Source organism: Pleurodeles waltl, chromosome 1_2 (assembly GCF_031143425.1).
Source record: "Pleurodeles waltl isolate 20211129_DDA chromosome 1_2, aPleWal1.hap1.20221129, whole genome shotgun sequence".
NCBI classification, from domain to species: Eukaryota; Metazoa; Chordata; class Amphibia; order Caudata; family Salamandridae; genus Pleurodeles; species Pleurodeles waltl.
Window position 1 is genome coordinate 703,279,440 of NC_090437.1, and position 26,360 is coordinate 703,305,799.

General features: G+C 42.2%; 1 protein-coding gene across 6 annotated transcripts in view; it reads left to right on the plus strand.

Moving 5' to 3' along the window:
- Positions 1-26,360, plus strand: part of ARFIP1 (ARF interacting protein 1) — a 359,169-nt gene that overhangs the window by 194,322 nt on the left and 138,487 nt on the right. For all 6 annotated transcript variants that reach the window (XM_069242703.1, XM_069242714.1, XM_069242723.1 and 3 more), the window contains one exon: positions 16,976-17,197. In XM_069242703.1, the coding sequence (XP_069098804.1) occupies positions 16,976-17,197 (222 nt within the window). The remainder of the gene's footprint in view (positions 1-16,975; positions 17,198-26,360) is intronic.

Sequence of the window (26,360 nt, forward strand, 5' to 3'; positions counted from 1 at the left end):
AGTCTGCCTTGGAGAGCCCATCCTGACGCTGTTCTGAGCAGTGTCGGGATTGGTGCAGAGTAGGCTGGGAGGCTGTGCTTGCCTGAAACAACAATGGAGAGAGGCAGGGCGTGGGAGCGGAGAAGGCAAGGTTTATTTTTTTATATATATATTTTTTGTTTTATTATTATTCCTCCTCCTCCCACACGCCGCACTGCCCCTTCTAATCCCTGCAAACCGTTCCTGCAAATTACAATTGTTTGTTCCGAATTGTAGATGTTGTTAACTGAACTATATGCTTTTGATATTCGGCAACATGGAGTGGGTTTTGGAAATAGGATTTAAAAAAACTAGGGTGCGCACAGAAGTGTTTTAAGAACACAACACAAATATAGGTGGTGAACACAACCATATGCATGCATTTGCACATGTAATGTCTTCAGCAGCTTCTTACCTTAATACATACAAGGAATATACAATACAGTTGTTTTATGTTCTTATGGTAGCTCTGACACACTTGGTAGGGCGGTTTGTTATGCGTTCTGTGGTGGGTGTTCCTGAACTTAGCAGTTCTTGCAGAGGTTTGGAGCAGTCACTAGACTCACTGTGTGCTGTCCGTATGTGGCATATAATTACGAAGAGTTCAATATACATGTTCTCCGCTGTATCAGTATGTAACATGATTTGGTGTCAAGCTATGGGATGTGGCTAAAGTGACACCTGGATTATGGACAGCACCTTCAGCGGCGGCGGTGACCAGTGTTACATTCATTCAGCTTAAGCAGAGATGTTTGAGTTGTTCACCCTGTGGTGGTGAAGCAACATTGCTGTGTCGTGGTCAGCGGGCCTGAGAAACGGTGGGACTGCCTCTTTAACTATTTTGTACCGCATTGCACCCGGCCCGATTGCAAGGCCCTTTAAACTCTTTGAGCTCCTCTATTGGCTGCCACAGATGTGCTTTTTTTTTTTTTTTTTTACTTTGAATCGTGCTACGTTACATTTGGACATATTTCTATTCTTTTTCAATATATAGCGCTACTTTAACCAGTGAGTAGGCCGGCTGTTAGTCGTGCCTGCGCAGCAGCTACCTGTCTCCTCGTGTGGTGGCTGACTTTGTTCTGCATGAGCGTCTGCCAGATCCTACGCTCTGCCTGTTTCCCCGGGTGGCAGCTGCATTTGTTCTCCATGAGCGTCTAGAGATTCTGTGCTCCGCCGGGGCTTCTCCTTTTGATTTCTCAAGCGCCTGTAAACTCCGCCTGGCATCTTTGGTTGGGAAACTTCATACACATACTGAAGCAGAGCAAGCATGTAAAAATATTCTTACTCCAGGCTATGTTTTAGTTGCGAAAATTATCACTGCAAAGAGTACTTACCCTGAGTGTTGGGAACACGCGTTAATCCGGACCAGTACGGCAAAGACAATTTAGACTGCAGGAAGCCGTCTTTGTTGAGAGATCAGTGGCAGCTTAAAAGCCTCAGTAAAGTTTGGGCTACACAAAGTCAATGATTGCCAGGAAGTTCAAGTGCACGATTGATTCATCTTCTTTCCAAACTTTTTATTGGTCATTAGTTTTACAAGGTGGCATTGGTTGGTTTCCAACATTTTTTAACACTGTCTGCTTCTATATTTGCTGTCACCTTTACATTCTATTCAGCAGTAGTTTCTATTTGTAATTTTATTTTATTAAGACATTTATGCAGGCTTTATTCACAATGCAAAATGCAAGTATTACACAATTTTTTGGCAGAACCAGGTGTACACGTTTAAGTAAAAACAGTGATTAAAAAGTTTGATAGCTATTGCTATTGGTGTGCCAAAAGTTGCTCCCGAAAGGAAGCTGGCATTACTTTACAATTGTCTGGGTGCTGAGGGCCAAAGAATTTTTGATCATTTACCTTTTGTTATTCAGCCACCTGGAGTGGGATGTTTATGTAGGGGCTACCATCAGACGCCACAACCATTTCAAAGATGATACCGGCATAGTTGTGGAAAAACATACATTTTTCACCCACAGGCAACTACAGCATGTGTTAGGGTGTTAGGTTCCACTTGCGACTTTATATAAAATTACTTTAGGGAAAAATTGTAGTGAATTGCTATGATAAACATATGCAAGAAAAACTGTTGTGCTGCCATTATCCTAATCTTCAAAAGAATTTGGAAATCGCGAGGGGGATTGAAAGATCAGTGATGGCCTCAAAAGAAGTAAACGCATGTAAAAATTTAACAGAAGGAGAACAAGTCATCACCATTCTCGCAAAATCTAGTATCAGCGCAGAATGTTCAAAGGACAAAACAAAAACAAGAAAACACCTATGAATCCCAATGCTTCATGTTTCAAATGAGGTTCAAACTCACATTTTGCAAATGCTAAAGGTTGTCCAGCAATAGGAAAAAGTGCTGAAAATTTGAATATTTTGCCAACGTTTCTAAGAATTCCAAAAATATGGCATTTATTAATGAAGACAGTCTGTCTAGGTGGGCATGTTGAGGACTCGGAATAAATGATGATAGAGTAGTTTTGTCTATTAAAATGCTTGAAGTACAGCAGAATGTTTCCAAGGGTGGTTGTGATCCTCTTTGCAAACTGGAAGTAGGTGCTGTTGAGGTGGACGTCACCTGTAGACTGGGTCTCCTATCACTGTCATTAGTGACAAGGTGTTGTAAAGAATGGGATGATATTCATTGAAGTCCATCTGATATACACACGTAGCATTTGGGGGAATTACCATACATGTGATGGGTTGTTTTCCTGAAACAGTTACTTTTAAGGACCAATCTATTGCCACCAAGATATATATAGCCAAGAAAGGGTATAATATACTTGGGTGGAAAGATCAAGGGGTGTTTGGAATGGTTTTAAGATTAGGGACAGAGTGCCCCATCTCATTGCTTGATGTACATGGTAATTTTAGTCCTTCTCAATCTTTGAATGAGTTATTAAAAAGGTATGTTCCACTGTTTGCAGACCACCTAGGACTGGTCAAAGGATTCACACACTAGGTTTTACTAAAGGATGGAGCGATACCAATAGCCCACAAAGTCGGGAATGTTCCACTTAGTGTCAGAGGTCAGCTGAAAGAACATATTGATAGTTTATGTGGAAGGAGGCATATAGTTGATTCCTCCCAATCGATTTTTCCTGTTGCTTTATCCAAAAAGAAGAATGGGAAAATAAGGCTATGTGTGGACCTCTGGTCTCTTAATAAAACATTTTGGTTGATTGTTTCCCACTTCCAAAAATTCAGGAAATGTTGGCACAGTTAGGAGGTGCCAAGGTTTTCACCACCTTGGATCTCAAGGCTGCATACCATCAGGTAGAGTTGAGTGAGAAATCCAAGTCCCTAACTGCATTCAATACTCCCTGTGTGGCCTTTAGATTTTTACAGTTGCCCTTTGGGTAAGCTCAGTGGTGTCAGTCTTTCAAAAGCTAATGTTCGAGCTCTTTCGGAAGTGTAAAATTGTGATGACTCATCAAGATGACATCCTTGTATTCACTGATGAAGAGAATCATATTAAAGTGTTACGTGAAGTGCTGGGTGTGTTGCAAGAGCATTGGGTTACTGTGAAGAGAGACAAATGCCAGTTCATGGTGCCAGAAGTGGAGTATCTTGGACATGTTTTTGTCAAGGACAGGAATCAAACCTTGAAGCAATCTGGTGAATGCCGTTAAAGCAAGTCCAGAACCAGTGAACAAAGAGCAGTTAAGATCATTTCTATGGATCTGTGAGAATTGTTTACGATTCATGGACAGCTTTGCTCTCCAAACTGAGCCTCTCAGAAAATTGTTGCGCAAAGCGGAGAAATACAAGTGGTGGCCTGCGAGCGTGAGGTGTATGACAATTTGAAAAAATTATAGTAGAAGCCCCTGCACTCAGTGCATTCAGGGATAATGTGGATTCAATAGTAACAGTTGACGCCAGTGGCATAGTTCTGGGTGCTGCCCTCACAAAGTTGGTGGGTTGCAAAGAGGATCCTGTAGCATTCCTTTCAAGGTGTCTGTCAGGTGATCGCAACTACAGCACTATTAGAATGTGTATTAGGTGTGTGTGCAGGCCATCCAGCATTCCTCAACTTACTTGTGGGGAAGGAAATGTTCACTTCTGACACAAGCCCCTGGTGTATTTATTATCTGAACAGTACCTTAATTAGGCCAGCTTCAGGTTTACTCAGGTTACTGGAAAGAATGTACCAGTTCGACTTTGAAGTAGTAATAATTCTCGGGGCAAAGAATGCTAGAGTGGACTTCCTTTCTAGATGTCCAGTAGACATTAGTAATAAGGTTCCTAAAGATGAAGATATTGAATGTGTGGTAGAAAAGGTTGATCAGTTAGTGATTGCAGGAGGTGCAGTTACTCTTCAGGAATGGGATTCATATTTGGAACATGGTGTATGTCAGATTACTCTTAGAAAATACATTAGTGGCTATTAAAGGCCCTCTCCCTTGTTAAAGGCCCTCACCTTCGGCTCGGGCCTTTAACGTTGGTGCAGGCCTTTAATACCCGGTAGAGCCTGCTACGGCGGGTTCTAAGGCTATTTAGAACATTTGAATGTTGGGAAACTCTATTGGAGACAGTGGAGTGCTCTGGGCTTTTACTGGCTGGTATAAGCACAGTGCGTCAACTTTCTAATGTTCTTTTTTCACAGCAACAGCTGTAATCAAAGGCGTCACAGAGCCCAAGGGTATTTTAATTCCCTCAGGCTCCCTGAGAACTTTTTTTTATTTATTAGAACCCTCTAGTGGCAGAATGTTCTAATAGCCTTATAGCCGTTCGTAGCTAGGATATACCGGCAATTAAAGTCCAGCTCCTTCTTTAATGGCCGATATGGCCCTCTACGGCAGGCTCCAAGGCTATAGAAGTATGCATTTTAATTACTTGATCTGCAAAGAGACAATTCTACTTGAGGTTGAATACGTTTTTCTCAGCTCTTATCAGATTTTTGGAAAGAAATGTAGAATTTCATCATAAAGAATTAAATCTGTAGAATGCCAAATTGGTTTTGAATACTATCAAACGTTTGAAAGCCACTTCCACTGCATAACTGCACAGCCAATTGTTGGCATTAGAGTCTACATTTTTAATTATGCTAAACCCGAAGACATCCAAAAGGTATGTGTTGCTTATTAAAAACAGTCTCTATAGTGACTGAAGATGTCTCTTTAGATGATACAGAAACCATTGAATTTTGTTTGCCTAGCATGCTTCGGGGGCAAGTAAATAAATTGCAATAAGTGTAATGGATGAACTTTGAAGAAAATCATAATTGACTACTCCATGGGAGTATATGTTCGGATCACTATAATTACCTTGTTCCCTAGAACTGCCCAATTTTACAACTGTACATTAAGGGCCCAGACATCCTGTACACAATAGAGGATATCGATGTTAGTAAAATCAGTAGCGCATCACCCACCTGGCCTTGATATGTTAGGTAGAGTAAGAAATAAATCCGTGTTTAGCAGGACTATCCGTACACAGATAGCCTGTTGCATAAGAGACTTTGCAAGTCTCTGATACTGACATGGTCTAGGACTTAAAATATGGATGGGCATTCATAGTATAGGTCTGTAGTACTTAGTGGAAATTATGGGATGTTTTTACTGTATTATAAAATAGGTGAAATCTGCCCTAACGTACAGTTTTGCTCCACTTAGGTCTCCAGGATGCAGTAAGATGCCAAACTGGGGTACGCCCAGTTTAAATTTGGCAGTTCCACACATCCACATCTAATGGAAATTCACGATTTGTTATATTCCTCTTGCTCAGATTCCAGGCCTTTGACCCTTACTGTCACCCCCCACACACAAGAGCAGTCAACAGTGATGTACTCAAAACCTTTGAAAGGAAGGGTAGTGGGGAAATTATCATCTGATAATTAGTTTGTCACATAATAGCTGGGCTGAGAAAGCCCAGGCCCCTTGGAGCAAAGGAGGAATGCCAGGACTCTGGAGCCAACATGGGAGGGTCTCGTCTTGATATTTGGTGAGAAGGGCTCAGGTAGTGGTGCCACCTAGAGGGAAGGCAGAGGGCCTCAGAGGAGCTCTTACCAGAGAAACTTTGAAGTTGCTATTTTGCATTGTCTTAATGTGCTGCACAAGAGGTTTGGGATAAGGCTGCAGGGATGATGTGGCAATGTTGGATTGAGAAGGGGTGCCTGCTTCCTAACATTTTCCACCCCCACTTAAAAGCACTTGCACAAGGGAGAGACCTTAGAGAAAACCCTAACCTGAGAAGCAAGTACAGAGGAAAGGATGCCCATTTGGAAGGATAAGCCTTCTGATGCCCAGCAAAAATGGACTGAGGACTTTGACTCCAACCTCTCTCCCCCAGCTGCAGGTGCACTTCAAGCGGCCAGGAGGCTCTAGGGTATCCGTCAAGGAGGCTGGTTCTGGAAGAGCTGATCAGGAGGCTCCCTACCAGCAAGAGAGAGCAGTAGGAGCCAGGCAGAAAGAAAGCTGACTCAGGAAGGCAGAAAATCGAGCTCCCTGAAAAATTTACCCTTTGAAATCCAGGAAACCTGATGCTAATGCTCCAGCTGCCTATGCCTGACCACCAGGAGCAAACCAAACCACAAATGTAGAGAGTCAACCCAACGGGTCCTGAGATATGCTTCTTCAGGTATTTGCCATTTAGAATCCAGAGGAATGAAAAAATGCATAAAAAAGTGGTCCATAGGAATTCCCTTGAATCCCCACCAGGGTTGTGCGCAAGCCTGGAGATTGGCACATCTTTATTGAATTCATTTTCTGGGGGAGCAGGTATCCTCCCCTGAATCACAATTGCCCCCATCTCCCTAGTGGCTGGCGACAAGAAGCACAACAAAGATGGCACATTGTGAAGTCCCCAGAGTTCTCAAGAATCTCACTTCCTCTTGGCTCACCCCGTGTCCATGTTTTGCAGGGTCAGATTGCTTCATCTTCTGCAACCCTTCCCTGCTCCCACCATGGGCAGGGGACATTGTGTAGCTCTCACCCGCTGGTGGAGGCTAAAGTGAGTTGCAGAAGGATAAATGCCAGCTCCCACACAGCACAGGAACTGTGCAAATAGAGCTAGCATGTTTGCTGGGGCCTTGGGGCTCGCTTTGTGTCTTCCTTGAGTTTATTCAGCTGTGGGTGCTCTGGGTAGGATGGAGGCACCCCTAAAAAAGGAAAAGTGTTAAGAAAGTAGGAGAAATACCACAACATGATGCTGATATTTAAAAACGGAACAGGGGTTGACCCTCATTATTTTTTCATGGATGTAGGCCTAGAAGTGTTCTGTTATTCTCTACGCGGACCAACTTATATCTTTTTTGTTCTTGTGGCGACCACAAGGAGTACTTGGGGACCACCAACATTGGTTGAAGGATGTTCGGGGGGCTGCTGTACAGCAAAATTAACCATATCTTCCCCAGGGAAAGGTACACAGGACTCTGGGAGCAGTGGTCTTTAAATCAAAAGCACTCTAAACTGGAGCTGTATGCTCTCAGGCTCTACTGTGCGGATATCCCTTGTGGCTTGTTCTATGGCTGCATTATGTGGCATGTAGACCAAAAAAAGACTCCCACAGTAAAATGATTTATTGTCAATATTGTCAATATAGTGAATATACAAATGATGGTGTACTAAGAAAAAATGGCATGTGGCTGATTCTGTAAATGCTGTGACTAAGCCAGTGGCCCTACCTTTTTTTTAAATGACACTCCTATTGTGATGTTTCATCTGGTATAGGTCAGGAGTATTGTGATTATAGGGTTCATGATCCACCAGCGGTGTAATGTGATATGAGGGACTCACCAAAGGTATTTCCATATAGGTGATGGATATACTTGTAACTTAATGCATAGTATGTATTAGTTTGTGTGTGTATAATAAAAGGACTTTTCCTAAAAGAAAACGCACTAACTCACACCACCTGCCTTGAATAGGCTTTGGATTTTCTGCTTTGCTACTATGATAGATTCAAGTGCTACAATGGGTACTTGTTTCCTAGTAGTATGGCATTTGTGGACTTATTACTTGTGAAGTACTCATATTTTGCAACTAATAACTCAATTTCCTAAACCTACTGTTAATGCCTCACCTTTTTTGGTTATGACGCACCTGTAAAGTGGCTAGATGTTTGTATAAGATACAGGTTTAAATATCAATAAAGCCATTTCCATGCATGTTGAATGGAGCTTCTCTGCGTACATTCAAAGCCTAAATTAATAGAACCATCTCATTTAAATATTATTGAGAAGGTTCCTGCTATTAAACCAACCACTGATTTTTATCATCAAAATATTTCAAGTCTACAGACAAAAATACTATTCAGAAAACCAGTCATGCTCAACAAGAGCGTTATATACCTTGTGAAATAACACAGTGCTGGGGATCATCAAGAGCAGCTTGTTCTCCTCAACACTTTTCAGTTCATCATCTCAACCTAGAACACCGTAGTTGGCATTTCATTATATTGATGTATACAGACCATGGAATTATAAGCTTATAAAATAGCTGGTAATTGATAGACTTTTATTCTCCAAACATTTTTACACAAGGGGCAATTACCTTATTACTAGTTTGAGGGACTTTCTTCATCAGAAGAGATTTCTTGTTTTTTGAAATGCAAAGAAATATGTTCCTCCCAACAAAATGCAAGCAAGATCATTGTGATTAACTTTTTTCTGTTTGTAATCGGCCATGTTGAATCAAAATCTCCTTGAAAGATTAAAGTCCTATGGTCGCTGGTACAACTTGTACTTTACTTTTAAGTAGATTTCTGTGTGTAATATTGTTCGTCATGCGATATACTTGACTCCCCAATTCATAACCACTTAATGGAATGGGGCGGAATTCACCAAAATGTCTCAATTCAGACTAAAGTGTGGCACAACCATTTATTAACTCTGAAGGCTCACTATATGCCATATTTATAGGCATACAAAATATACAACAATTGTGAGGCATGTCATACATTTAATTTGAAGATCTTCATATTTCCTTGGCTGGGGAAGGTTGAGTACATGGGGTACACGAAAGCAGTATAAATCCTAGTTCAGTTATAAACTTCTCTGCGTAGTGGGCTTTAGTCAAAGATATTTCAAACTTGAGACAAGAGTAAATAGAGTCAGCCATACGCTTTGTTAAGCTCATAATTTTGTTATACTCCGATGTTAGTTGGTTTGATGACTAACGTTAAGAGATATGTAATGCTGCCTAAATACCTGTGTTGTCCAAGTTTAAATCAGATAGTGTCCCATTGTGTGGCATCTAACCTATCCTAAGTGGTTATAAAGTTGCCAATGCTTATATACTTGGGCTGAAAACTTACCTTTGTTGGGCCCGTCTGTATAATCAGTCAGTAAAACTCCAGTTGGTTTAGGGTGTAAGTTTAAAACAATTGACTAAGTGTTTTATTAATGTAGGGTACAATATGGCAAAAATTATTTTAAAGTATCAAGCGCTTACAATCACTATTTGTAGCAATATGTGTTTGAACTACTAATATTTGTGTAACGTACACAAACATCTCTATTGTGTGCTAGCATGTACAAGTTACCATCAATGGAGTAACCAACAGAAGCAGAACACTCCTGTTAGATTGTCGATCACTGCATTAACTCCATCAGCATCCTACTCCTCAAACATTGTACCTCATCTAAACCTGGATGTCCATCATCTATCTGAAGCACAACCCCACCAAGACTGAAATCATGTTATTTGCCAAGTACAACAAACAACTTGTCCAAACCTGGCTGAGTGACTTTGACGGATTCAAGCACCAACTTTTACTCATTGACAAATCACTTGGGTCCACCATGGACCCAATCTCACACTCAACTAACACATTGCTAAGGAAATAAAGGCAGCCTGGTGTCAGCTCTCCAAAAAAACTACTAAGGAAAAAGAAAACACTCCTTCTACAAAGTGTCTTCAGAACTGCTGTTCAAGCTCTCATTCTTAAGGGTTGAAGTAATGTGACCACAGGAGTCCTAACCTTATGGAACTCCACTGTCTCCCATTGCCAGCTGAGACAATATTCAAAACCAGCTGCATCATTCACAAAGGCATCAGGGGCAGCAGCGCTGCATATCTGGTCACAAGCTATCTATGTTGGATGTTGGCTTACTCAGAGCCAGAATTTTATCATGCTGAAGGCAAAGAAATGCACAAAAAAAAGGAATAAGCAAAGTAAGAGACATTTTCCATCTATGCACCCGGGGTCTAGAACAATATCCCTGTAGTCACCTTCCCAACCTTGCTCCAGTTCAAGAAAGAATGAAGAATGCACTCTTTAAAGAATACTACATCACAATGCAGTGACAGTTCACTTCTGTTCCCAGCAACTTGCTACTCCTCCAGTCTCTTGTTGACTGTACCTTTGACATTAATCAGTGCTCCTCTGCCATTTGGCTAGGTTTGCTCTACACAAATACCACATACATACATATATAAATTCATGGAATGGAATGGAAGTCCAGTCAGTTCCACTCAGTGATAGATGATGATAGCTATACCAAAGCCACTGCCATTCACACACAGTCCTGGTTGTCCTTACTTTTGAAAGAGGCCCACAAAAGCCTCTCATGTTGCCACAGGTGTGGGAAATGAAGACTACAAGGGAGGATTCTCCCATATGACAGCTCCCCATGCTCTATCCTATTGCCCGACCTGTGCATCTCCCTCATCTCAACAAATATCTCCCAACCTTACATTTGCAGCGTAGAAACAGGCCATTTTTAAATGTTAGTTAAGTCACCCCCTAAAGTGTGCCTTTTAATCCCACAGGGCGGGTGCATAATACATTAAAATGTCATATATTACACATTGAGAGTAGCCCTACCAGTGAACAAGCACCGGAAAGCTGTTTTCACTGTGTACATAAAACTTAATTTCCAGGAATAGGCATTAAATATTGCTAGCGCACCTGGTCCTTAGTAAGTAAACTTAGAAGGGGACATGTATAGGTAGATTAACCTTTTGAATCGCATGTAGTATCCCAGTCATGCAGTGACTACTCAATCAATATCTAACATCAATAATCAAGTAACATTCTATGGAAAAAACAGCTTAAAACCATTTACTCATGAGTAACCACAGCTCAGTAATGAGTTAAACAAATTTTATTTCCCTATTGATTACAATTCTAGATGATCAGTTAGTTTAATCTTTATTCAATCCACTCAATTCTTAATTTTTTAATGAAACCATCATTACATAACTTGAAGAAAACCATAATTGTGTAAATGCAACTACATAATCCAAGAATACAAGCGTTAATAGCAGAGTTCAGCAAATAGCTCATCTGTCAAGTCTCACTGTCAATGTCACCCTTAATAGCCTACCTAACCAAGATTAGCATCAGCATGTGGGCTTTCATGCAAAACAGTTTAGAGAAAAACATTAATTTGGAAAAATCTATCTAAGAGAGAGTTCTATAATCAGCTCAGTTGGTACCTAGAAGAAAAGGCACAAGTTGTCAGTCACATTTTCATAGCTACCTATCCAGGATGGATCAGCAACAAGTCAACCTTCGTCTTCAGGTAATCAATTAGTCAGCCATGAATCTGGCTCACAGGGTATGAGCCCAACGACAGAACCTTGGACAGCATCTCCTGACATCATCAATTCTCCCCTCGCACCTGCCCACATCTGATGTTTTTAGCCCCTTGTCATGACATTTTATTAGGGTCTCCCAGTCTGTCCCCCTAATTCCTAATTGGTCAGTCAGTCAGCAGATATGACTTTAACCTATAGTATTTGTTTACCAAATCTATCAATTTTAATATCCGTTCGTTCACAAGATGTGGATTGGTCCGCCATACGATGTCCTCATCATCCGGCTCTTCAGGTATCGAAATTGGTGCATGTTCCTCTTCAGTCAGTGCCTTCATTGTTCAAGTCCTGGGAAAGTACATTTAGCCTACTCTACACATAATTGTATCAAATTGTCTTCATCATCTCCTGTCCACTGGTACATTGCAGAAAATTCTAGCTAAGCAACTTTAACATCGGGCGGTTCAGGGACAGTTTATGCATCCAGTTTCTTGCAAGGCGTTTAGTATTTCAGCTCTTCGCGTGTGAGGCCTAGGAAGACTAGGCCTTTATTTGAGCTAAGTTAGCACTGCGAGTTAATGTAAAACATATGTTATACATCTCATTATGACATATTACTACATTATTCTTATATATATTTGTTATTTCACACTATTTCAGTTATTTTAGTACAATATCGTATAAATGGCTGACATGCCCCGAGGGCACATTTTCCAACGTGCACATTTTCTCTAAGATTAATTTCTCTACAACTTTTCATTATTCAAAACACATAAACATCATTATTTTCTAATTAGCATACCTGCTTCAACAATACCAATCATTTTTCTTTAGCTAAATGTGGTAAAATGCTGGTAAGATGATGAGATGTTATTTTTCACTTGGTTTCAAAAATCTTATTTTTTTTAAAGTATTTTTGATAACTTCTGTGTTAAAGTAAACCTAAGAATGTGTACTTTGTACTGCCTGGGAGAAAACCAGTAGAGATCTGGCATGCCTCTCAGGTTAGCTCTAGAGGCCCAGTGCACATTCTTTGTTGACTTTCAAACAATCCTGCTCATGTCACAAAGGAGGGTATGCCACCTGGGAGGACAGAAACAACATTCAGAAAAAAGTGCAGCATTCGCAGTTCTTCGAATTGTACAAGCCAAATTGGACTCTCAAGATCTACTACCATTAATTCCGGGCCACTTTAGACTTTCTGGCTTCATCCCCAGTAGGAGGATGATGATGAGCTATCTTCTTTTAGATATTCAGAGAAGGTTTGCAGTAAACCAAGAGAAAGTGCAGAAAAGAAAAGATTAGAGGATACTATGAGAAAAATAGTATTGGTTTTTGTAATTCTCCATCCACTGCCTAATGCAAATGATAATACTGGCTCCACAGCAGCATCGCCTCGGAACATTCCTGTACCTGGAAAGAAAGGGATATTCTGCCCAATTGCTTGGCGAAGACCAAATTACACCTGAATCCTGTTGGCACCTATGAACTGGCACTGCTCTCAGGTGGTAAAATGGTTGGCCTCATGTTGCTGCTACCAGCATACAGAAAGCAGGGCATCTACTTTTTGTGAATCGGCCTCAGCTGACTACTTGGGAATAGACTCTGGAAAGCCATGTCTGGAGAGAGACCAGATGCCTTGAAGCCTGCCCTGCTGACCTCCTGGGGGCTTCAGATGAGGCTTCAAGAGTCACTTTCTCATACTCAAGCACTTTTTGTGTCCATTGTAGCAGAGAGCAGGCAGGGGGGCGTGTCTTCTACCTTGAAGGTTTGCCTAGAATCACCCAGAAAAGCACCAAAATAATTGCAAGCACTGGAGTGCTCCAGCTTGGAAGATTACGGATTCTGTCCCGGTGTTCCCGACTTCTGTGAAGCAGATAGTTAGCTGATGACTTTACCTTGTTATCATTTCTGGTGCATGGGTGTTCTCTGGTGGCCATTTTTGGGTAGTGCACCTAGCCTAAAAGAATATTTCGATTTTTGTTGTTCCCATAGGCATGGTTGAACATTTTTCTTTAAATCTTTAAAAATCCTTATCTTGTTTTTCCTTATCCAGTTATAACCATTTTGTGTCTTTGTGCTTACTATTTTTTCTTTATGCTTCTATGTTGATTTGTGAAGTTTAATAAATGTATTGCATGCTGCTTGTCCACTGCTACCAAGGGTTGAGCAGATTTTTACTTACACATGTGCGACCTAACCAGAGTGTTTTCATGCAGTTGGTAAGTGCAACCCCTTCCCAAATATTAACCCACTTTCTTTTTTCCGTCCTTTGAGCTGAACAATGGTATTCCATACTGCCACTTTCTACAAGATGTTACACTTCATGGCAAATCTTGAATGAAAGATGTCACACTGCATTTACTCGTGTATGCCTAATTCAGTGTTTGTTAAATTCTAGCGTTTTCTATGTGCCTTTTAATTTTGGACCTTTGCTTAATAGTTCATGCTATATTATCCTAGTCTGTATTCTCATCCTTAACAACTTAAGCTGCACTTTATAAACATAAAATGATTCATTGCTTTGATTCAGTGTCGGAGAAAGATATTTTTCTTTCGGATTGAGGATTATTTTACAATTTTGACTTCCAGTGATGGACCAGTGCTTGATGGAACACCAATATTTAGTTTTCCAGGTCTGCGGCCCATCCTATTGGACATTTCTGTTTTAAATATTTTTACATTGTTTTGATAAAAAGGGTCTAAAAAAACTATTTTGCTGCAATTGGTTTGTCTGTGCGTTTAAAAAAAATCTTATTAGCCAAAGCACGCCTGAGCCTTGTAAAGTATGTTTAGATCTTCATTTTAAAGAAGACTTCAAGATGTATCTTTTACTAAAATATGAGTTCTTAAAAATTCAAAATTTGAGGAACAGATCTGCGATTAAATAAATTACCCTTCAGACAATAGTCATGTTTGAATGATGAAAGGCCTTGGAATGTTAATTGTCATTTTGTAATGGATGCTGTGCTGTGAAGGGGACTGAAAATGCCTGCTTGAAATGTTTTCCCATTAGTTTTAAGTGAAGGAGCTTCAAGTAGTCCTGTTGTTAGACTGCTGGTGTGGCATGATTCGTAACTTGTAATTAAGAGCTAATGTGTAGGAAGATAGAGTAAAATCTAACAAACCAAATTACACCAAAATGGCAAAAACTAACAAGGGGAACCAGAGATATCCTTTTTTAAGGTTTTAGGTATTTTACCTTCTGTTCTAGTCTTTTAGGTTCCAATTCACCCTAGGGCTACAATTCTAATGTCACCCAGGAGCTGAGGAACTACACAGGAGGTCATCCTTATGGACTTTCAGAGTCCACTTCTCTGTCCTGGGTCCAGTCCCTCAAGGCTTCTCTCAGGTCACAAGCCACAGACAACATGTTGGCCCTCTTCTGATCTTCTGAAGGTCCATGAAGTGTTTTGAAGTGGATGCACAGAGAGGGGCCACAATTATGCTGTTCATGAGCTAGTGGATGGGGTTGAGTCATGGGCATGCCATAACCAAAAGGTGTAAAGGTTCTCAAGCCAGCCCTACCCACTTTTTTCAGTAGTTCATGTTTGCTTTACTGCAAACAGACCCAAAATGCCATTTGTCAGGGTATTTTCAAGATGGCATAAGTCTTTGATCACATTAAACTTGGGCTCTGAAGGTTGTGGTGAATGTGGGGTATTTACTATGGTAAACCTAGTGTCACATCAAACACTAACATTTAGTTTGAGGCATGCACTGTACCCTCAACAAACCCAGAGAGAGAAGTCCTGTAGAACAAAAGCAATGTCCTCCGGCAACCAGATAGTGGATACTTAAGAGTTGTCTTGGCATCCTGTTCTCTCCCTTTTAAGTGTGGCCCAAGTCTTACTTTTGGCTCAAGAGATCAGTCAAGCAGGATTTGACACTCTGTTGTCAACAGATGAGACACAGCCCCAAACTTGAAAATTCTGCTGAACTCCTAGGAGTCATCTTTGCCCATTCAGGGCAGCCAATCGTTTGCTCCTGGGAGGCATTTCACACCTATGTCCTAATCACTGGCTGGGAGAAACTGGAGAGGCAATGCAAATTAGCCTCCAGGAACGTGAGGCAGGGAAAAGGTAACTTTCTAAAAGTTACTTTTCCTTAACGATTAATACAAATTTAACTTCACCATTGAAATTTACAGTTATAAAAGCTGTTTAATGTTTTTTCTAGCTGGTCCAATGCCTGAAATATTCTATTAGTTTACAGTATTGCTTCCCAGTTTTCTCTCGCCCAGCCAGCCTTCCTACAGAGAAAATATTTTTTGGGTGTAAGTCACTTTCTACATTTCCTACTTTTAAATACCATGCATGAGGGGAGACTTTAACATTTAAAAATAATGTTTTCTCTGTCAAAAAGGGTTTATTTTGACAAGTCAAAGTCCACGTTGGCACTTTTACAGTCAGTCTATAGGGGTAGGTCTGAAGCCATGTTTGCTGCGGCACTGTAGTCTATGGCACCATAGGTGCTGCAGTCCACTAGTGGCATTTAACTTCTAGGCCTTGTGTACCATATTCTAGGAACTTATAGGCAAGTTGATTATACCAGTCAGGAGTATGCCAATTCAACCATGTTTAAATGGCTGGCAGAAACATTTTGCTACTGGTTAGCTGGGGTACAGTACACAGAGTTGTAGAGCAAGCAAAATTATAGGGTTCAGCGAAAAGCAAAAAATCTCTGGTGACTACGCAGAAAAGACAGATTGCCCTCAGCTGGGATTAGTCGTCCTAGCTCTTGCTTCCATGGTCAAAATGTTCCCACTGAACCAAATGCAGTGGTGGTGTCTGCGTTCTTACAGTGAATTGCCACCTTTGTCATGGCTCCTGTTAAAGTATTTTTCTAGTACTCCTAGTCCAGCACTTATTTCCAAGGTCCCCCAACATTTTCATGTGATTGGAAAAAGGCAGACGTAGACTACCTTTTCTATGGTTCTTGGGGTAGTCTGTGGCTTCTGGGCAGTACCGTAGTGGAGACTATTGTTGACCTTTGGTGTTCTAGTGAAAACATTTTCAATCCATTTTCATAACGGATTCATGGTGTCTCCAAAGGCAGCAATCGCGAGCAGTTAAAGGTTCCTTTAGGAGATGTTTGAGGGACTGGAACTGGAATTCAGGGAGTGGATAACTTGTAGAATAATATTGCGTCAAGTTGCTTTTTAGTAAATGGGTAAGAGTAAACGTTTTCAGAAAATAGGGTTTTCAGCACTACTCAAAAGTTATATTTGTATTCCTGACTTTTGACTATTGGTATGACTTGTAACATTCGTCCAATAAATTCGTAGTGTTTTGCTCAATTTTTGTCTGCTTTGATGATTTTTCATCTTTATTCACCTGGTGCAGATGAATCTCACACCTTATGTTTTATTGATTTGAGGAACCTGGGCTATGTGTTTATCAATTTATGGTTGCTTTTTAAGACGGACCAGCGTGACTGACCTATTTTTCCTTTCTCTCCTCCATTACCTGCAGTGTACTCGGCAGATTATCTCGGAGAGGCTGGGCCGCGGCTCAAGAACAGTGGACTTCGAACTAGAGGCGCAAATAGAAATACTTCGAGATAATAAACGAAAGTATGAACATGTATTGAAACTGGCTCAGACTTTATCGTCTCAGCTCTCCCAGATGGTTCAAACACAACGGCAGCTCGGAGATGCTTTTGCCGACCTGAGTTTGAAATCTTTGGAACTCCATGTAAGCTTGTTTCTAGTTGGTTTTGGATCTAATTCGGCTGTAAATCATATTTAGTTAACCAGAGATCCCAGATTCATTATAACAAGCAGATTTGATACTCGCTTTAACTTCTTGTTGACTAGAACAACCTCGATTTCGTTTTTGTAATAAAAACCCTATGTCTGTATATCTCATATGTCTTGTATAGTACGAGGAGCACTTGAAGGATCCTGGACCTCTGCCTCATCCCATTTACTGTCAAGCCCATCTATTCTTTCTCACCTCATGCATCCAGGACAGTCAGTCCCCTATATCCACTTTTCCATGTCCTCCACGGTGCCACATTTCCAATTTCCTAAACCATTTTCATTCTAACTCTCAGTAAAATGAAAAGAAAAACGACAAGTTGTCATTTTTCTTCAAATTGAGCAAAAATGCGACGCTAGTTAGCAATAATACCTTTTAGAATTTGGAAGGTTGTGCAGTTTCCTCATTTATCCTCTTTCTGTGGTGATGAACTTAATGAATAGTGGCACGAGTGGCGTTTCTTTATAATACCTTAGTTTCATTTTATTGTACTTATATTGTGCTTTCCGCTAGCCAGTTGACTGCTTGAGAGCATTTGGAAAGTTTTCACTTGTAAATATTTTTGGCATGGATAAATGAAATAATACCCTTACAGATGTATAAGGAAATCAGATTTCACCACAGGGAGGTGCCTCTAAAAGATGAAAGGACACATATTGTCGGCCATGCATAATAGTTCCAGTGACTCTGCCTCAGCCCTCCCTTTCAGGTCACCTTTCCATAATGACGTTTTTAAGATCAATGCAGAGTTATTGTTTTTGATGGTGAAAGAGGCAACAGCAGGCGTTTCCTCTCTTACAATTGATATGAATGGATAGCACATTAAACTCTGATGTAACATGAGTTTATCAGCTGGAGTAACCAGAAGCTGGTGTAAAAATGGTGCTTGATATTATTGACAATCGAAGGATGTTAAATTCTACTTTATTAAATATTTTATACCTTTCTGTCCTACTTGTACCAAAGCAAGAGATAATGTCCCCCACATCTCACATTGAGCTAAAAGAGGATATTTCCGTACATAATTCTAATTACAGTATAAGTAGGCTGGCTGAAGCTAACACCTATTGTTTAAAGTGCGGAGAAGCTGCAAAATGTAAAGCCCTATTTACATAAAAGTAAAAAAAAATTTAATAACGTGTCATGGGTTATTTCGGGAAGCCTATTAAAAGTGAGAACGATACGTTTTGAATGCTTAGGGCATCTGTCTCGCTTAACCATCTTTTTTCTCGTTATGCCCTTTTGTCCTCATTTTATGTACCAGATTGTTAGATAGGCTGTTCTGTGACAGTCTTAAAATCCCCACTACATTTCTTTTGTCGGCCTTAATGGTAGAAAATGCTTGAATATTTAATAGACTCGGCTACATAATCCCAGTGTATTGAAATTCCCTGTTGCTATCATATCAGTCAAATGGCTCAGCTGTTTTTGAAAAGTTGTACTTTGTGTCTAGCATTTGGACAACCTTGAACGTTTCATCTGTAAAACGTGTCGAATATTGCACAGGGACAGAAATTTTGTTGAAAACTGAAAATGTGTTTTGTAACTTTAATTATGATCTTGAAGTCATTTCTGCTCAGCCCTCCTCGTGTATGAACTTTATATTATTTGTGATGCACAAGTGGGCAGATTGTTAGGATTATTCAGTATTCCGTTTCTGAGACGGGCCCTATTGGTACTGCTGTTCTTAGGTTATGACAAATTCAGTATTCAATATGTTCCTTCGTTCCATGCCCACCTACAAGCCTTACTACCTAGAGCAAATCCAGATTTTAAGTGCACCACTAAAAGTGTAATATCTGTAGTCTTAAATTACAAATATTTTTTGAGTAAAGGAGTGGTAGCTATATATCTTTCATCACTGCGGAGATGGGCTGCAATTCTAATTGGTTATTTTGAAGCAAAATACTAAACAAGCATTGTGAAAGCCATTACATCACCTATGTGAAATCAATTGGTGTCTTCAGTGTTCCTAGCTATATTGTACAGCAGCTGTGCAGCATTGTTGAAAGTAAAAAAAATAACCGCTATGTTGCCAGCAACAATGGTTGCTTCATAGTACTTATTTTTTATGTTATCTTTTTTTTTTTTTTTGTTTTTTTTTTTTTAACTTTCAGCCATGCTGCACAGCAGCTGTGCTTCTCTACGACATGGCAAAAATATTGATCAATAAAAAAATAGCTGCACTATTTGGATTTGTTAGTATTTATTTAATCCAATGTGTGGACACATTGCTTTTAATAAGAGCATTTACACTACTTTATTTGGTGATAATCCAACTGAGCACAATCACTTTCATTTGACCACCAGTTTATGGTGAACTGCATCTGTAGTTTGTTAAAAAAAAAAAAAAAAAAAAAAAAAAAAAAAAAGACATGCTCCCTGTGCAGTGAAAGGGAACTTGACTGTAGGCATGCCGTTTTACACAATTATAGAAAAATCATCTATCAATATTCTTAAATGTTTCATTTGTAACAGCTTTACTTCAAAGTATATATTTTGTCAGCTGTCTTAGACAGATAAATGTAGTGTTCAGTTTGATGAAATGCTGCTCATAAACAGACAGTCTTTCAGGGGATTACTTTGAATGTCAGTCAGTGAATTTTACAGTGTTCATGTCACTGCTAACCGAAACGCATAAGCCTTGGAGTAACATCAATACTTAAATGTTGTTTGTGTGCTGCTCCTACTTTGGGGTTCCAGGTGGGTGGGAGCCCGCTGAGATGACCCTTGTCTCACTAGGGGACAGTGAAATGGTCCAGAGGTCACTCGTGCCTGATAACACTAAGAAATACAGGTGGTGGGTGAGCATCAATGGACAGAGGGTGGAGGCTCTGAGAGACACATGAGCCAGTATGACTACAGTGAGGAGTCACCTGGTGTCTGAAGAGCAGATAGATCCCCATCTTCTTCACCAAATAGTTGCAGTGGACAGCTCAGAGTGCCTGTGCAGTGTGGCGCAGGTTCCCTTTGAATGGGGGGTAGGGAGTCTAAGGTTCCTTGACGGTAGCTGTGAGTCCAGCCATGCCTGTAGATTGTTTGCCTGGCAATGACCTGGAGGATCCCCCTTGGCAGGAGGTGGAATGCTGGCCACACTTGGAAATGTTGGGTATGCCAGGGTGGGCCTGTGTGTCTGCCCGGTCTATGGCAGCTCATCAGGGTGATCAGGAGACCCTGGAGCCTGAAAGAGTGGCCCAGGTGTCTGCCAGTAGGAGGAAGGACAAGAGGCGCTGGAAACCAGCCCCTGAAGTTCCCACGGTCCAGGAGGAGGCTGAACCTGAGGGTTAGACCCTGGAGCCTACCAGGTAACAGGTGGCTGAACTGGGTGAGCTCCCTGAGTTGTCTCAGTGGCAGCAGGAAGGAGGGCCCACCAGGGAGGCATTCTGTGAGGCACAGAAGTCATGCCCTACTCTGGATAGTTTGCGGCAGCAGGCTGCAGACCAGGCAAGGAGCCTGGATCACATTTGATTTACTGGGAGGATGGCCTATATAGTGAGCCTAAGGTTCCTGAGCCTGGGTCAGCCGGAGTGCATGTGGTACCCCAGTGCTTCAGAGCCTTCCTACTGGGTCTGGCTCATGACGGGCCTTAAGCTGGTTATTTGGGGCAGGACAAGACCTTTGAGCAGCTTGTCACCCACTTCTATTGGACTCAAATGTGCAGGCACTCTGAGGCCCTTTGTATGTCTTGCCCAACTTGTCAGGCAAGTGGCAAGAGTGGGGGGGGGGCATGTAGAGCTCCCCTCCAACCTTTCCCTGTGGTTAGTACCCCCTTTGAGAGGGTTGGTATTGACATTGTGGGGCCTCTGGATCCCAAGACAGCCATGGGCAACAGGTTTATTCTGGTCTTGGTGGACCATGCCACCTGGTACCTGGAAGCCATTCCTTTGAGATCGATCACGGCCCCTGTGTTGGATCATGCATTGATTGGGGGGGGGGAGTTTTACCCACATGGCGCTCCCCAAGGAGGTGGTCTCCGATAGGGGTACCAACTTCATATCAATATATATGAAGTCTCTGTGGAAGGTGTGTGGGGTAAGGAAGAGAGTGAACCTTTTCTGACCTCCTGTCTGCTGGAGAAAAAGGTAGATCTGTGGAGGGGAGGGATCCTCTCTCCCTCCCTGACCCCAGAGCAGCAGAGGGACTGTCGCTAGGTGTTGGGTCAGTTTACCTCACTGTTCTCCATGAGCTCAGGGATCACACACCTGCGTACACATGATGTGAACACTGGGGACAGTCCTCCTGTTAAACACAAAGTTTACAGAGTGACTGATAGGGTAAGGGCTAACATTAAAGAGGAAGCCTCTAAAATGTTAGCGTTGGGTGTTATTGAGTTTTCCAGCAGCGCTTGGGCCAGTCCTGTGGTTTTGGTCCCAAAGCCTGCTGCTCCTGGTGCCACTTCAGAACTCCGGTTCTGTGGGGATTACTGGGGACTCAATGCGGTCACTAAGACTGACGTGCACCCCATCTCTCGAGCTGATGAGCTCTGACCGGTTGGGAGCTGCCAAGTACCTAAGTATGTTTGATCTTACCTCTGGATACTGGCAGATCACCCTGACTGAGGGGGCTAAGGAGAGGTCTGCATTCTCCACATCAGACGGGCACTACCAGCTTAGGGTGAAAACCCCTTTAGGATGAAGAATGCCCCTGCCACCTTTCAGAGGTTGGTCAACCAGGTGTTGGCTGGACTGGATGATTTCAGTGCCCCCTACCTGGATGACATTTCTGTCTTTAGTTCCACATGGGAGAAACACGTGCAACAACTCTGTAAAGTGTTGGAGGCAGACCTCACTATTAAGGCAAGCAAGTGCCAAATAGTGTAGGGTTCTGTGATGTACTTGAGACACCAAGTGGGGAGTGGCCAGGTGGCACCCCTACAGCCTAAGATCAAAACCATTCTGGCTAGGGAGCCCCCCAAGTCCCAGACCTAAGTGAGCACCTTTTTAGGTCTCACGGGGTACTATAGGTGGTTTATCAAGGGGTATAGCACAATTGTTGCTCCCTTGACTGAGTTAACTTCCAAAAAAGCAGCCCAGAAATGTGATCTGGACTGAGTCTTGCCAGACAGCTTTTGATGCCCTGAAGGCTGCCCTGTGCACAGCACCTGTGCTGAAGGCGCCTGACTATTCCAAGGAATTTGTTGTGCAAACAAATGTCTCAGAGCATGGTATTGGAGCAGTACTCTCACAGCTTAATGAAGAGGGCCTAGATCAATCTGTAGCCTTCATTAGCAGGAGTTCACTTCCCAGGGAACGTAGTTGGACTGCAATTGAGCGTGAAGCTTTTGCTGTGGTCTGGGCACTGAAGAAGCTAAGACCCTCCTTGTTTGGGACTCACTTCCAAGTTTAGACAGACCACAGGCCCCTCGGATGGTTAATGCAGATGAGGGGTGAGAATCCCAAATTGTTGAGGTGGTCCATCCCCCCTCAGGGAGTGGACTTTATGGTGGAACACCACCCTGGCACTGTCAGCGCTAATGCTGATGGTCTGTCCAGATTCTTCCGCTTAGTGATGAGAACACCCATGAGGTTGGGTAGTTGCTCCCCACTTTCAGCTGGGGGCAGGGGGGGGGACCTGTGTTAGACTTGCCATCATTGGCATGGTCTCCCCTAACTTTTTGCCTCCTCTTCCCAGGTTGCTTCTGTGTGCTGGACTCTGCTTTTGCTGTTTTGTTTGCTCTGGACACTTTACAACTGCTGACCATTGCTAAAGTGTAAGTGTTCCCTGTATAAACTATATGTGGGTATTGACTTATCCATGATTGGTATATTTGATTTACCAGTAAGTTCCTAGTAAAGTGCACTAGAAGTGCCCAGGGCCTGTAAATCAAATGCTACGAGTGGGCCTGTAACACTGATTGAGCCACCCACCTTAGTAGCCGTGTAAACATGGCTCAGACCTGCCACTGCAGTGTCTGTGAGTGCAGTTTTAAACTGCCAATTCGACTTGGCAAATGTACCCACTTGCCAGGCCTAAACCTTTCCTTTTCTTACATGTAAGACACCCCTAAGGTAGGCCCTAGGTAGCTCCATGGGCAGGATGCAGTTTATGTTTAAGGTTGGACTTATACTAATGTGTTTTCACTGTTGCAAGGCCTATCTCTCTCATCGGTTAACATGGGGGCTGCCTTTAAATATTCTTAAAACATAGATTATCTTTGGGAGCGGTAGACATGTGTAGTTTGGGGTCTCTGAACTCACGATTTAAAAATACATCTTTTAGTGAAGTTGGTTTTTAGATTGTGTGTTTGAAAATGCCACTTTTAGAAAGTAGGCATTTTATTGCTTAAACCATTCTATGACTCTGCTTGTTTGTGGATTCTGTGTCTGGGTCAGTTGGGCTGTTTGCACTTTTCCTCTAGACAGTGACACAAAGGGAGCTGGGGTGTAGCCTGCATATCCTGATGGGACATCTGGGCTGAGGGGAGAGGAGTGGTCACTCACACCTGAAAAGGCTGTGCCTGCCCTCACACAATGTAGTCTCCAACCCACTGGTGTGTGTCTGGGGTCTGGCCTGGGCAAGTCAGGATCTTGAAAACAACAGAGACTTCTCTTTGAAGTAGGTCTACTTTAAAGGCAGAAAGGGGTATAATAAGAGCACTCAAAACCCCTGAAAATCAGATTACTTATGAAACCAAGAGGAACCTCTGCCAAGGATAAGAGCTGGAGGAGGAGTACTGCCCCTTTGTCTGTGACTGTGTTTTGTTGGGTTGGCCTGCAGTAGCTGCTTCTACCCGAGAGAGGACAAAGACTGACTTTAGTGTGACTTCCCACTAGTGAGGAATCTCCAAGGGCTTGAATTGAGCTTGCATCCTGTTGCTGAAGTCTCAGGGACAACAAAGACTGCTCTCTGCCAGCACTTGGGCTTTCTGCTGAGAGTCCTGCATGTCAAGTGGTGCCCTAACCTGTCTCTGGGCCCTTGAAAGGTGCAGCTGGTGGAAAAGGACAGAAATCCATGCAAAGACCGCCGTGCGGGGAAACTTTCAACACACCACCCACTTCGTGGCTGAAAAAACAACGTGCCGCTGGCCTCACGGCTAAAATCGGCGCTCCACCTGAATCACGGTTGGGAGATCGATGCAACGTGGCTGGGGAAAGGACGTTCAACACCCACAGCCGCTGCTGTTAACGACGCAAGCCTCACGCAGCACGGTTTCTTGACACCGTGAGACAGGATTTTGACGCAATATAGCTGGGCGCGGAAAATCAGCGCAAAGCCTGCCCGGACCCAGGGTGTCTGTTCGGATGGACGTATCTCTCATCTCTTGCGGAGAGGAAAAACGGCGCACGCCGACCTGACCGGAGGAAAAAGGACACACGGTTTTGCTTGTGAGTGAGAAAACTGCGCATCGCTGGCCTTTTCAGACGCACAGTCGCCCGTGCGGTATTTTGACACAACCCAGGTACTTTTTCACGCTAACAGTGTTCTTACTGTTTTCTAAAGGATTTAAGACTCTTATTCTTTAAAAATTCGTAACTTGACTTGTGTCTGTTGGATTTTTGTAATTTTGGTCTTGTTTTGTTTAGATAAATATTACCTATTGTTTGTAAACCTGTGTTGTCATGTTGTAGTGTTTTCACTGAGTTACTGTGTGTGTTGGTACAAATACTGTACACCTTGCTTCTGAAGTTAAGCCTGCCTGCTCGTGCCAAGCTACCAAGGAGGTGAGTGGGGGTTAACTGTGGGTGATTCTCCTTACCCTGACTAGAGCGCTGGTCCTTGCTTGGACAGGGAGTAACCTGACCACCAAGGACCCCATTTCTAACAGTGCTATTAACGGGTTAGACTTTAATGTAATGTAGGCTTGCACCAAGGGTTTGCACAGCTCCCTTGTTGCTCTCTCTGCTTGAGCTACAGAAATGAAATGCCTCGTGACTCAGCCCAGATCCTCCTGTAGAGTCCTTTCTGGTGAGGAATATAGATCAGAACGACCCAGTTTCACCAATAAAGATTTATTGTAGCTAAGCCATGGGATGCTGCTAACCCTCTCCAGGGGCAAACAATCTTTCAAAATAATCTGGTTCAATTCCAGGTCTGTCTTCAGCCATATCATAATCTAACTTATAGTGGGATGGAGAGCTGGAAGATCTGAGATGTATCCTACTCCTATCTCTTCATGAATGATGAAGGAGACTGTGGATTGTGGGACTGACCATGAGCATCTCATAATTTTATTTTTCACTGTTTGTGAATCAGTGTTCCATTTCAGTCTAAGTGCTTGATCACGAGGTGTAATGTCATGATTCCTAGGTCGTATTCTAGATTTAACTTACTCTTCTATTTTCCTCTTGATTTCAAGGGTTAAAGGGTTATGATCGCAGAACTGATTATATTTGGCTTTGAGATTCGGAACAAATTGCACTAAAAAGGCAGAGATGAATATGTAATTGATAATCAAGTTGAATCTAATGCCAACAAAGATAGGAATTCCCTCAGTCATAGTCTCATCTTTTCTACTTTGAACTGTTTGTGCCAGGTTATGGTAATTTATGATAGCATTAAGCAAATTCCCTTGACTGGTATGCTCAAAATGGCCTTGATTAAAATCATCCGTAAATCGCTCCTTGTAAAAAATCAACTTTAAAATCTCCAAGTTGGATACCAAATATTGGAAGTTAGGCCCTTCTGCATAAGTCTCTAAAAAGATCTTCAAGGCCAGAAGGTTTTCCACATGTTTAAACTGAGCGAAAGAATTCTAAAAGTTTACAGCTAATAAGCATGGTGCTTTTAAAAAATCTAGCTGTACCGCAAGAACCAGTCTCTACCTGGGATGTCTTACGTGAAATACTTACAGACACCATTGTTGGTAGAATGGCATTAGTTCTGCTGGATTGTGAAGGTAAAGTGGGGGACAAATTAGTTGTACCCATCTCTATCCCCTGTTTCTTGCAGGCCCACTATATGATGGCCCTTTAGTAGATTAAACCACCTCTCGTCTGACTTCTTCTTACTGAGCCCTGCTACAGTCCAGCTCACCACTTTCAGGCAAGAGCCTAACTTAAGTGCAGAAATATATTGGTGACTAACCCTCTCATTCCTGTCTTTCCCCTCACTGGTGGAGGGCTGAGAACTGCAGTATCCAGTGAATCATTACTGTCTA